Source organism: Austrofundulus limnaeus, unplaced genomic scaffold, assembly GCF_001266775.1.
Source record: "Austrofundulus limnaeus strain Quisiro unplaced genomic scaffold, Austrofundulus_limnaeus-1.0 Scaffold99, whole genome shotgun sequence".
NCBI classification, from domain to species: domain Eukaryota; kingdom Metazoa; phylum Chordata; class Actinopteri; order Cyprinodontiformes; family Rivulidae; genus Austrofundulus; species Austrofundulus limnaeus.
Genome location: NW_013952501.1, coordinates 281,841 through 293,836, shown reverse-complemented (window position 1 = coordinate 293,836; position 11,996 = coordinate 281,841). Strand labels below are relative to the sequence as shown.

Genomic DNA, 11,996 nt, shown 5'->3' with positions numbered 1-11,996 from the left:
ATATGATACAATGGCATATGCTACATAAATTTTTGAGTTTTTTTTTTTTCAGTTTACAATCTTTTTTGTTCAGTGTCATTTTTATTATTATTTTTTTTTTTTTTAAGTTTTCAAAAAATAAATTTTTAGAACAAACTTTATGTCCCCAATTTGGCTCCACAGTCACCATTGGTCACTTTCTCTATARGTCAAATTTCTGATCCTATGATTTTGACCACGCTTATTTTCGTTGATTCTGCTTGATACTGATTCTTGTTGCTTTCAAGTCGTAATAGTTGAACTTCTCTTTGAAAAGCTCATGTCTGACCTGAGCTTTTTCTACCTGTATGTTCAGCAGGTATGAGGTGGTGAGGCTGCTGTGCTGTAGGAAAGCATGCAGACCCTGGGAGAAGACCAGGGTGTCTGGACAGAGAGGGTCCCTGCAAAACTGGGAGTCCGTGAGGTCGGTCACGTTCTGCACTTCCWCCAAGCTGTCTGTTTTCAACACTTCACACACCTCGTCCAGACTGCAGGGGAAAAAAGAATACATTTTTTTCTTTGCGACTCACATATTCCAGGGTGTTTCAGTGAAATGCAGATACACCAGGGGTTTGGGGTTAACGGCTTTACAAGAACACAAACAGCAGCCATAGATGCTGCAGCCTCCTGACTCATTACACCCCAGTGAACTTTACCGACTCATAAACTCACTGAAGAAGCTTCCTCACCCCTAAAACATCCTCGTATCTTCAAACACACCGGGTACCACGCTGTTGATTATTTTACTTTTACTGCAACAAGGTCAGGTGGACAAAARTGGGAAAATTCACAATAAATATGGATTTTTATTTGCAATAAAATATAAAATGGTATGGCCTGGTCTGGTTAAAGAAAAGGGCATAACTTTAATCTCCCTTTTTGTGTCAGGACTGCAGAAGCTGAATATGGCCATACATATGTGCTGTTTTTCATTTTAATGCAATTTTCTCTAAATCACATGTTTATTATTCGTTTATAGCCAATAGCAGTAGTTTTTTTTTTTTTTGAGAAAATAAACTTGTTTAAAAAAAAGCAGAATGCTTTTGGTGCTACAACTCACATTACTCAGGATATTTCTTTAAAACCAACAGTCTTTTATTTTATTTTGTTCTGCTCTGTCTACACAGATTTAACAAACTCCTTAAGCCCACACATACACATTACRAATCAAAATACAGAGAACATTTTAACTGTTTACATGTTTCTCTTATTTACAAACTGCATCAGAGTTTGATGGAAACAAGTTCAGAATAAAGTAAGACCAGTGTTTTATAAAGTACCTCAAAGTGATACTTGAGTAAAAGTACAAGTATCTTACCATAAATTTATTTTGGTAAAAGTTCAAGTCTCCTCTAAGAATATTACTTGAGTACAAGTCTTAAAGTATCTAATATATTTTTTACTTAAGTATCAAAAGTAAATTTCTATGTAAAACGTACTTAAGTATTAAAAGTAAAAGTATTGAGTAAAAATGAGTGGCTGTACTTCCCAAAATGATATTTATTGGGAGGTGATACCCTCAAAAATGTTTTTCTAAAGGCCAAAATGACTATATTGTCACATAAAAATGTTAATGTTAAAAAAATTAGGATGCACTAGTCTACCTGTTTCAGCTTATATTATATATACAGTATATTTAACTTTTTTTAAAGCAAATGCTGCAGAAAATCTTGGTTTTYAAAGATGTCTGYATGGACCCCAATTTATTGTCGAACACTTGTGAGATGATTATTGATGGATGRATTTTGATGTGACATTTTCATCTTAAATCTGTACTCCTTTTGCTTCAATTATGACTCTGAAATGATTTCAACATGTCATGAGAGGACAACTTATTAAACATGAAAACAAGTGTTGTCACTTCAAGCTAATAAGACAAATGACTCGTTATCACAGCGACATCATTGATTGGGAATCAGAAAGCTGCACCTTGTCCTGAGTMTATGGACCCATCCATACACAGGCTGGCGTTTTGCTTGGTGCTCTTTGGTTCTGAGAGAATCAGACAGAAAACTAGAGACTCTCTCCAGCCTCTGCCTCACTCTGCAGTGAGCCAGGGCGGCTTGCAGCTTGGTTTTCCACCTGCAACAAACATGTCATGCCAGAACAAACTCTCACAACAAGTAAATGGGCCGACTTTAAARGTTTTAATGTTTGTTTGCACACGCGTACCTGTGGAGCCTTCTCTCCAGGTCTCTGACATCTTCCACGGCCTCCTGGCCTTCCTTTGTGGGTCGCTGACTCAGCAGAAACTCTCTGTCCTGGAAGTCAAACAGCATTACCATCGCCAACGGCAAAATGCCGCTGTGCTGAAAAGCATAATTGAGGTAGCAAAATTAGCTTTTTATAGCMGTTTGGACCTAAATTAGAGTAAAATAATAAAAAAATACACTTTTTAATCTCATCGCCAGGAAGGGCAGGCCATCGTATTTGTCTTTACTCGTCTGTTAGCAAATGGATTTTTTTAAACCTTCAAAGGTCRATAAAGTAACTGGAAAAAAAGAACCAAGTAAAAGTAAAATTACATGAACAGGAAATGACTTTGGAAAAAATTAATTTCACTGATTATTTTATTTTACCGTTATTTAACCAGGCAAGTCCCGTTGAGATCGCAGATCTGTTTTTCAAGGGAGGCCTGGGCCTGACGGCAACCTATTGTACGTTTTTTAGGGGTGGGGGGAACCGGAGTACCCAGAAAAAACCTACGCGAGGAGAACATGCAAACTCCACACAAAAAAGCCCCATGTCCGAACTGTGGATCAAACCCAGGACCTTCTTGCTGTGAGGCGTCAGTGCTAACCACTGAGCCGCCGTGCTGCCAAAACACTGATGAGAAAACTACTCAAGTAAAAGTCATAAAACTGTTATTTCTTTAAGAAATAAACTGTTGAATTTACTGAACCAAACTGGCTCCACTAAGCCAGGTTGAGTAAATTGAGCAATATATGTATATTATTTGCTCAACTTACTCGACTAGGCTTAGTGGAGCCAGTTGACATGACTTTGTTGAGTAAATTCAACACGTCACTATTTTTAGAGTGCAGAAACATCTTTCATGAAGAGTTCGAACATATTTAATTTTGTAATGAGTAACTAGGTGTTACATTTTAAAGTAAAGAAGTAAACATATCATTGTTAGCTTTAAAATGTAATGAAATAAAAGTAAAAGTAGATATTTAAAAAATAAGTGGTAAATTACAAATCCTAAAAAAAAAACTACTTAAGTACTGTAACACAGTAAATGTACTTAGTTACTATAAACCTCTGTAAACCTCTTACAATTAATCATGTTAGTTGTTGTTTTTGTTAACCATTATTAAAGCAGTTAATCCAGCCTTTGCCAACACAAAAATATCTACAGATATTGAGCAGAAACTTGTTTTGGCAGTAGCTGATAGTCATCTCCAAAACACACTAACAGATCAGAGACGCCATTCAGTGCAGCAATATTTGTTCAACGAATGTTAGTTTATGATTTACGGAGCCCATGAGGGGACATGGGGGGATTTTTTTCTTTTGTATTCCCATGCAATACCTTTGCGTTCCCTCGCAATACTTTTGCGTTCCCTTGCAATACTTTTGCGTTACCTTGCAATATTGTTTTGAATAAAGTTTGAATAAAGTTTGATTTGTATATTGAATTAAATCATACTTTTATTTTGAAATATTCGGTTACTAAAACAGGATGTGTCGCTACAAGTTCGTGAAATTGACTTTGATGTTGCATGGCTGCACTGTGTTCAAATATCAGCATATGACATACTTCCATGTGTGGTTGTGTGATATTTTCATTCTGACGCTGAATTAAAGCAGTAGGCTAACTCGCTAATGGTGACCATGTGAGTTTGTTAATAAACCGGCAAACACAACAGTGATAAATGACTTTTGCGAGGGAARGCAAAAAGAAAAAAAAAAACCATGTCCCCTTGCGGGCTCAGTAATGATTTATGAAAAAAGGGGCAGACAAAATAAGATTTATTCTTCTTCTGCTACCTTTCATTTTATTTTGATTTGTATATATTTTTTGGTTTTGCTTTATTTTTTATTATTGTATATAGTATTTTTTAATGAAATTAATACATTTTTTGAATTGAATTGAATTGAAATTGAATTTTTAATCCAAATGTCCACATTTGATCAGGATCTACTGTATTTGACTTCTGCACAGGCCTTCCTTTGAACCTGCTTTGCTCCAGTGCAACCATGATGGGTGACACCGAACCTTCTTTTAAAATGCGAGACCAATAGATGGAGCATGACTGCGTGGGTAGACGTTGGAATGTGAACGTTGCAGTAAAGGTGTGTACTGAATAATAAACAGATCTGCTGTGGTTTTATCGTGTCGCTCTCAGACTAACAACCTCTCAGTCAATTTCCTGTTTCAGTCATTCCTCATAAAGTCACCACAAACACAGAAAAGCACACAGGTTAAATGTGCCTCATAATCCACGTATGTGTCATTGCACAGGGTTTATAGTGTAATTTACAGTCCTCAGATTGTAGAATGTGTCGTCTTCATGTGCATCACTCAGAAACCAACCAGACTACAGAATACACTGAATACAAATTTGTTTTAAACGGCSCCGCTGCTTGTTCAACATGCAGAGAGACTCGATCAGTTTGGACTTGTGAACAAACAAACGTCCAGTAGTGCGGGACTCACGATATTCTGAGCTGTGTGGAAGCAGCTGCCGGTGATTACGTCCTCAAGTAGGTCCTGATCTAGAAAGAAAATAATGATGATAAACAGAGAAATAAGCATCAGCAGATTTTCCCAGCAGAGGAATCTGAACAAGTTGGATCCACCAAGTTAGGCATAATCATATTTTTGATTAAATTTTGCCCCGTCCTGCACATATTTTTGATTCAATTTTCCCGAATGTACAGATAGGAACACGCTTATCTTACATTTCTGTAGTGGAARAAATGTAATGTGATTTTGTTAGATGTTTCTTATTGTAATAATTCTTTAAGATTTTTTTAGCAAAAACTGCTGACAACAAAATCATCTAAGACGTGAAGACTCTTGACAGGTATTTGAAAAACAATAATAAAGAAAAGCTCTTTTGGACATTTCAGTGCAGCTGGAAATAGCATAGTATAAAGTTTAAACAGAATAAAAATAATATTAATGTTCATTTAGAAACATGTCCTATAAAATTAAAGAAATAGTTGGATATTTAAAGTTCATATGACATCATTTTTTTGTAATAAACATGAATGCATTTTTAGAAAGATGGCATTGAAAAAGAAATTCACATCACTGAAATGAACAGTTGAGATGTCCAGGTGAGATAACAGGACGTGATGTCAGAGGGGAATGTCTGCATGTGAACAGAGCTTTGCTACAATGGCTGACAACACAAACTGTAGAGAAGAATCTCATGTTTCTTTAGATTATTTTGAGTCACAGTCAGTTTAGATAATACTGTTTCAAAAAACAAAGATCAGAGAGTRCTTGCGTGGCACTTCCTATTTCACTTCGGCTGAGCCAAGTTAAAAGAAAATATGTGACAGTTATGTGACAAAATGAATAAAATAACGAGTTTTATGCCAAGTTTCTAAAATGTTTTCTTTGACCTTTTCCTATTTAAAGGACATGCATGTCTTTAATGTTTTAAATTTCTGGATTTATTTTAAAATGTGTTCTTAGTAYGAAAACATGTGTTTTCACAGAACCCAAATAATTGTCATTTTTTTATTGTCTGTTTTGGCTTGAAGTGGTGTTGAAATCTTTGCAGGTTTAAAGGTCATTTATACACCTTTTTAGTTTGAACAAATTCAAAATAAAACCCACATAACATGTAATGCACATGTACGCAGCGTTTTATACAGTGTATTTTTATAAACGTGTCTGTTGCACCTCTTATCACCTCCCACACAGACATCTGCTGCACCTCCGGTTCAAGTGATTTGCAGTCACATGGGAAAATGAAATGTGCAGTTATATACTATTTAATCTACAGTCTGCTGCAGCTGAAGGTGCCATTCAACCAGCAAATACTGGGGTTGAGGCTCTTCGGCTTTTCATTACAGAGATAAGGCTCGGGGTCTGATGGGGGTGTGGCGATGAGAGCCGTTCAAATTAATTTCACTTTTGAGTTTAACCATCAGTCCACYCTTCCCTGGCAGGTCATGTGCCACAACTGGAACCACAGAACATTTGGGCACTGATATTATGACGGGTTGCTTGTTTCTGTAAAGTGTGACCTTACATTTGAGTGTGCTGAAGGCGAGCTGGTAGGCTTGTCTCTGGGTGGCGTGGTTTTTGTTCCCAAGCAGTGGCATGCTGGTCTTTTTTTCATATTGCAGACATTGCTGTTCTGCTGGCTTCTCTTTGTGCAGCTGCTGGAAGATGGCTGCTGCCTGGAGGTAGACCTGATCTGATGGAAGGTTGACTGAGGAAAAGGAGCYTGAGATAGTTCTAGTCAGACATTTACATGCACTCATTGTCAAAGTCTAAATTTTAGTTTATATTTTCACCCTCACCAATCCACACAGAGTCAAAATTGCGGCTGGTAGTTTTTCCTTTGCCAGGATGAAAATGAATTGTTTGACAGCCACCTTAAAGCTCAATAAACAAGTCAAATACCTTCTTGAGTCTAAACACAAATGGAGACTAGGTTCTGATTGTGTTGATGGGGAAAGGGAAGTCTCTTAGACCTGTTGTCTCTGTGACCTGGCTATGGATAAATGGTAGAAAATGGAGATCAAATACCATATATGCAGTAAAAACTATGCAAAAAAAGGAAATTTGTGTTTGGTAGATTATTTCTTTGTTACAAAAACTGAATACTGAGCTCATAAAAGAGGTCAAAATGTGAACAAAACTACAGTAGCTGCACAAACAAAACACAACCAACCTCTCTCAAAAATGACACACAAGGTCACATGTATACACTGGCTGACCAGACCATTACAACACAGTAGGGGTAATTAAACACAATGCAATCACTAACTGCAAGAAACAAGTTTGCTAATAAACTAAACACCAAAGAAGAAAATCAAAAATATTAAACTCTAAATGCAAATAATATTCAGTTAAACACAAAGTTTTGTTTAAATAAAGAAAACACAAGTTCCCCCTCTTCAGCAGGAACTGGTGGTTCAGTCCAATTATCCTCTTCATGTATTTAAGTCCATGTCACCATCTTTTGTTTGGCAACTCCCAGGGGTCGTGTAAGGTAAGAAACCAGTAAAAGAAACAAGAATTAGTCATGGCACAAACAAAAATAAACAATGAGTTGATGAAAATGCATGAGTAAACTGAATGTGTGCTTACAAATAGACCAAATTAAGCTAACCAGTAACACAAACTAAAGTTTCAATGTGGTTGGATGAATAAATAAATGGGTGCATGAGTTATCGACTTTACTGCAGTGTGGCCATGCGTTTGGCCATCACACTTGTGTCAGTTTCCCTTTAAATCGGAGCCACTTTTGTAAAGAACACGCATTTGTGGGTTGCGCACATGAAAAAAAATTGACAAATCTTCTCTGCAAAACAGCTTATTTTGCGGTTTGCTATTGACATTTGTTTTGAGCTTCTGGTACTCCAGGTYCACGCCATAAGATTTGTTGCCAAGAAGGGTTGTTACAAAAAAGAAATAATCTATCAAATGCAAATTTCCTTACTTTTTGTGTTTATATACGAGCTTGTATAAAGAAATTACAATAAATTTAAACAACCAATCTTTGTTTTAAATGTCATAAACCATTCTACCCTAATAAAAGTGGTTCAAATTATTCATTAACATCTCAGATCATCCCCAACATCAATGAATGCCTAATTAAATTTTGGCCCCTTCTGAAAGCCTTAAGGATAAAGTTTCTGTCAGCTTTGTTCATCCGCCCTGCTTCATCCGATGCTCTCAGCTCAGCTGGCCGACTGTAACCCGAGGCCTCACACATGTAGCCGTGTCTTTCATTTCACAACAAAAGCACTTTTTAAAATTTATTGTGTTTTTGAACAGCGCTTAACTGTCTCTTTCTCATCGCACAACCGATCAGAGCACAAACACGCTAAATCATTCATTCGGACTGCAAATAAGCTTCACATCATACTTTGAAGCTGTCCATTTTGATTTATTCATATGTGATTAAATTCAGATTCCAGGTTGAATCTCACCATYGCAGCGAGGAGCTGGTTTGAAACGGGGTAGAGGAGGTAGGGAAGAGAGCAGCCGCTTGGTATTCTGATGGTCCCCACCTCGTGAAAAGTTGATCCCCTGCTTCATCACAGAGCTCATATTCAAATCCTCTCTGGAGTCCTCTGCACAGTGAGAAACAAGGTATGGGCTGTGCACATTGTAAAACAAACAAAAAAAACCTCAAACACTTTCTAAGAACTGCTGTTCTGGTATTCCAACAAACTGTGTGTTTACTCCAGTCCTGCAAACATAAGATGCCAGAAACTGTCAGGGCTGGTGAGTGATCTCCACCTTTCTGTGGCTGTGAGACGGAAGTGAAGCTGAAAAGAAAATGTGCAGCTCCTAGTAGTGCAGTTAGGCAGCTGTTCAMATGCATCAACATGAATAAATGATGAACAACAGGACAAAGGTTAGTCTCTAACTGACCTGCTTCACTCACCTGTGTTTAAAATAGTAGTTTARATCATTTCAGGGGACATCACCAACRCACAAGTTAGCCTCAAAGCAACCATTTGTCCATCTAAAAGAAGGTATGAACATTTATCATGTAATTGTTCTGTCTTTTTATTTTGATTTTTTTTAAGCTTCCAAAAGTTCAGGGGCCAGTAGCCTCTAATTAAACAGAGTTAGCAGAGTGAAACACAAAGTGTAATCTGGTTTTTCTGCATTCATCAAAACTGACCAGAAAAGTGCAGCGTGTCCACTAAGGCAGCAATGCAAACGGAATAAATGAATGAATATCAGTCTGCAGTCAGTTCTCTGCAGTCCACAGACAGAAAGTCCACTTAAGAAGAGCAGCTTTGTAAGAAAAAAGCTTTGGCAGCTTAGTGTAATCTGCGTAGAGGAAGAGGAGGATGAGCCGGTCTTACCGTTGTTGTATTCACACCAGGAAAGTCCTTTTGATCCACTTGTTGGACCAAAAGCAGATTTTATTTTGTTTTGTTTGTTCTGGTTTGCATTCACATTGTGCTTTTTTTTTTTTGCAAGCGGTCTATAATTTATAAACAAAGCCACGCGGGTGACGATCATTGCTCCCATTGGTGGAAATTCCGGGGGGCAGGACAGAGGACAGACCCGGGAAGAAAGATGATGCCGTTAATACAATTGCAATATCATTTCAATATCAGCTCAGTCAACAGCAGTTTCACGTGGCTCGTGAAGTCAAATAAATAAATAAATAAATAAATAGTTCCTGTGGTTCAGTTCGAGGCAGGTGTGTGTTCACACTGGAAGCGAACCGAACCAGAGTTAGTTTGGAACCGAACCCAGAACACATCAAAAACAGGTCTCGGTCCGGTTGTTTGTTTGGTCCGCACCAGCAGGTTTGCATAAGTGTATTCACACCTGCAAGAGAAAACCTGAGAGGCACTAGTGTTATCAGGTAGTTGCTGAACCGACTGAGTGTCAGCTGCCCGAAAATTATATCTGAGGCAAATGCAATGAGCAAAGAAGTGAAATAAAATCTTAAAACACTCACCATCTTCTGTCACATTTTCCAAAAATGTCATGGTCAAAAACATTATGTGGTTGCGCAGTTCAAAAAAGAAAAGTTTGATTCTTGCAAAGAAGACACTCGTAGCTGATCTTGCCCTTTGGCAAATCAGTGACCTGCAGCCTGCTGATTTAATGTCTTCAGCACAACTTGGAATATCCTGAAAAGACTGAAGCCGTGTTGACTTTACCTGAGCCGAGCCCATGAAAATGGACCGTAAGTAGCATTCCTAAGAGGGAACACAATAAAATAAAAAAATGTGTAAATAAAATTCAAACAATGTAAAGGACTGAGTGTGAGAGCACAAGCATAATAACTTGAARATTTATCAGTGCATAGATCTGAAAAGCTTCAAACAGCACTGAGTCCTGATGAYTGACAGCAAGGAGACAGCAGCGTCTGACCAACACTGCCTCCTCCTGCCCAGTTCAACACAACAAGTCATGTACAACTAATTATAGATTTATTTATAACACATGCTTTACTTTTCTGAAAGTGTTAATTGCACTGCTAACTGTTCCTTGTTTACAAAAAACAATTGTGAAAATTAGAAATGTAATAATATTTTGAACAAAAAATAGTAATAAAAACACTGAAAATTTTTAAAACAAACTTTTAATAAAAAAACATAAAATTTGCTGTAAAACATGATAGTGTTTTTAAAAAATCTTATTCACTGCAGTTTAATAAGTTTGATGCATTAAAAAGGTCAATTTGTTTTTAATTCAATGAAAAGTATTAACCTTTTTGATTCGTGTTATTGTGTATTTCTATCTATTAAGTTTATATGATTCATTCATGTATATTCTGTTAATTTTTTTATCAGTAATGCAGGGTAGCAGGTATGTATCACATGCCAAGAATTTAAACAAAGATCTCATTTGATCTGTTGGTGCTCAAAGTTTGTGTTGTAGGATATTATCTACCACTGTGCCAAATTTTAATTCAAAATATGTCAAACTGACTGAGTGACAGACATTTTTCGTGAACACACACAAATATTAATACTCAGTGTCTTCAGTTGTTCCAGCTTTGTGGATGTAAAAGTGAATTGTATTACAGTCATTACACCAACAGAGGGTGACAATTTTCTGGGTTTTTCTCGGAGACTCATTGCACTTGTACRACACGACCTATTTCAAAACCACTTTCTGGCCTCTCCCTGTTAAGAATGTATGAGTCACGCTAACAATAATATTTCTTTAGTGTATAGAGCAAATTTCAGTTTTATTTCTGCTTGTCCTCACAAGCAGAGATAACTTCTGCATCTGAAACAGAAAGAAGTGCAAGCTTTTCGACTTCTGTTGGATATGCAGGTGTTCGGCGAGGTTCGAGTTGCCAGGAAGAGGAGGAAGTTTATCAGTGTGTGTGGAAAATCCACAGTGAGCTCCTAGGGCTAAATGAGCCTCACTTCTCTGTGGGTGAGAGTACAGCTGGAGAGATTATCCCATCCAACACGCGTCATCAGCGTCGCCTCACAACAGGGCTCCAGTTGCTCTGGATCTTTCGTGTGTGTGTGTGCGAGTGTGTGCGTACATTCAGTTCAATAATCAGCCCTGTCGGAGACGGCGGGTTGTGCGTTTATAAGCTGACCTGGAATTTTTTCAATAAGAGTTTAATCTTTAACGGGAAGCAACACAGTTTCTAAGAGTTTCTTTCTTGTTGTTTTCCTTCTTAACACATTCGATTTAGCTGCCCGATTATCTCAGTGAGCCTTTCACACCAACTATTCTGTCACTGTTTTGTTCTTGTAGGCGTATCTGACCTCTAGTTTAATCACAGTAAAATTATATATAGTTGCAAATGGAGAAACCAGCCTTCTGTACTCACTTTTGTAGTTGAAGCAGGAGATATTTAGCTTAGCTTTTAGCCCAGAGGCCAGAAATGTTGCGAAGCTGCTAGGGCGTCTTTTTTCAGCACTTAAATTCTTTTTTTTCCCTTTTTTTGTGTCACTTCAGTAGAAAACGAAACCAAATGTTAGTTTATTTAGATTATTTATTTCTTCATCATCAGTGACTTTTTTTAAGTGAAGAGAAAATGGAGACAGAGAGAAAAACAGAGAGAGAAGTAATTAGAAAGATAGAAAGATTGAAACAGCGATTAGAAGTATATTAAATATAAACCAACAAAACACAGGACCACACACCCAACATCTGTCCACTCACCTGAAAAATAAATGGATAAATACATGGAGGGCATATATAAATATATACACATACCCATACACATATAAAGATATACATACATTCATGCCTACATTCATAAATATTGTCAGTATAACACAGACATATATGCACACTCAGTGACCAGTCAGAACCCCTGGATCAGAGCACCTGT

At 37.3% G+C, this 11,996-nt stretch overlaps 1 protein-coding gene and 1 long non-coding RNA gene across 2 annotated transcripts in view; one reads left to right on the top strand and one right to left on the bottom strand.

The window, feature by feature from the left end:
* The window catches only part of LOC106520908 (putative methyltransferase NSUN7), a gene marked incomplete at its 3' end in the record, with an annotated part of 21,562 nt that overhangs the window by 1,915 nt on the left and 7,651 nt on the right, over window positions 1–11,996 (bottom strand). Inside the window, 6 exon segments of the mRNA XM_014013218.1 lie at window positions 323–506; window positions 1,948–2,100; window positions 2,191–2,327; window positions 4,682–4,740; window positions 6,234–6,416; window positions 8,146–8,289. Coding sequence (XP_013868672.1) covers window positions 323–506; window positions 1,948–2,100; window positions 2,191–2,327; window positions 4,682–4,740; window positions 6,234–6,416; window positions 8,146–8,266 — 837 coding nt within the window.
* The window catches only part of LOC106520910 (uncharacterized), an 18,575-nt gene that overhangs the window by 560 nt on the left and 6,019 nt on the right, over window positions 1–11,996 (top strand). The window contains exons 2-3 of the long non-coding RNA XR_001310601.1: window positions 335–442; window positions 4,187–4,317. This is a non-coding gene — a long non-coding RNA (uncharacterized LOC106520910). The remainder of the gene's footprint in view (window positions 1–334; window positions 443–4,186; window positions 4,318–11,996) is intronic.